The sequence below is a fragment of the Etheostoma cragini genome, chromosome 8 (assembly GCF_013103735.1).
Source record: "Etheostoma cragini isolate CJK2018 chromosome 8, CSU_Ecrag_1.0, whole genome shotgun sequence".
In the NCBI taxonomy this organism is placed as follows: Eukaryota; Metazoa; Chordata; class Actinopteri; order Perciformes; family Percidae; genus Etheostoma; species Etheostoma cragini.
Window position 1 is genome coordinate 710,126 of NC_048414.1, and position 1,179 is coordinate 711,304.

Consider the following 1,179-nt stretch of genomic DNA (forward strand, 5'->3'; position numbering starts at 1 on the left):
AGCCCCGGGGGGGAGTAGAGTCCCGGCACAGCTGGATCTAAAGCCCCGGGGGGGAGTAGAGTCCCAGCACAGCTGGATTTAAAGCCCCGTGGGTGAGTAGAGTCCCGGCACAGCTGGATTTAAAGTCTTCGGTGCAAAAGATAATGGACAGACGAAACACACAGCTTGTTTTCCCTGTAAAGGACCTGAGCATGTGTGTGTAGTTCAGGCCTGTGTGTAACAACAGAGTGTAAATTGTACTTTCCTCTTGCGAGAATAACAAAGTATACATTAGTATTATTAAAGTAGTTTTAAGGTTTTTAAGACAGAATAATACTAGAGTTATCTACAAAGATAGATATTGTTCCCCACTGTGGTTATAGTTGTGGTGTGGACTCTGCCGTCCACTGGAGTTACAACCATCTTAAACCTTTAACCTTAGACTGTATTGGGGGGTTCTGGGTTTGGGGTTAGGGTGTCTCTCTCTCTCTCTCCCTCTCTCCATTTCTAATGTTGTTCAGTATAAATATCCAGTTTACTTTGTGTTTCTTTAACCTGTTGTTGTTGTTGTTGCAGAGAAGCAGGAGGACTACTTCCTGCTGTGCGACGTCCTTCCAGAGGACCGAGTCCTCCGAGAGAAGCTCCAGCAGAAACGACTGGTGAGGCTTCAAACTTGTCTCCTGCGGGGGGGGGGGGGGGGGGGGGGGGGGACGGGACTCCTTAAAGCTGCATTATGCCTGATCTCCTGCAGGGGGGACACACGGTTGCAAAAGGAGGTCTGTTTCTGTAGCAGTCTGTGAGGAAGTGACCCCCCCTGCTCTGTCCATTAATATGATCCATGGTTGGGGGGGGGGGGTGTCTCCGTCAGGAGGAGGTGCTGGAGCAGCAGCAGCAGGAGCGAGACGACGACAGCTTCCATCGCCCCTGCATGTTCTGCAGCGAAGAGTTCTCTGGAAACAGGTAGACCATCACCAGGAGATAGGAAACCTATCAGAACGCTTTAATAAGGCTTTAATAACGCTTTAACAAGGCTTTAATAAGGCTTTAATAAGGCTTTAATAAGGCTTTAATAAGGCTTTAACAAGGCTTTAATAACGCTTTAATAATGCTTTAACAAGGCTTTAATAACGCTTTAATAACGCTTTAATAAGGCTTTAATAAGGCTTTAATAAGGCTTTAATAACGCTTTAACAAGGCTTT

General features: G+C 46.7%; 1 protein-coding gene across 1 annotated transcript in view; it reads right to left on the reverse strand.

The window, feature by feature from the left end:
- znf277 (zinc finger protein 277) overlaps positions 1–402 on the reverse strand; it is a 5,713-nt gene extending 5,311 nt beyond the window's left edge. Inside the window, exon 1 of the mRNA XM_034878945.1 lies at positions 330–402. Coding sequence (XP_034734836.1) covers positions 330–402 — 73 coding nt within the window. The remainder of the gene's footprint in view (positions 1–329) is intronic.
- Between the last annotated feature and the right edge of the window lie 777 nt (positions 403–1,179).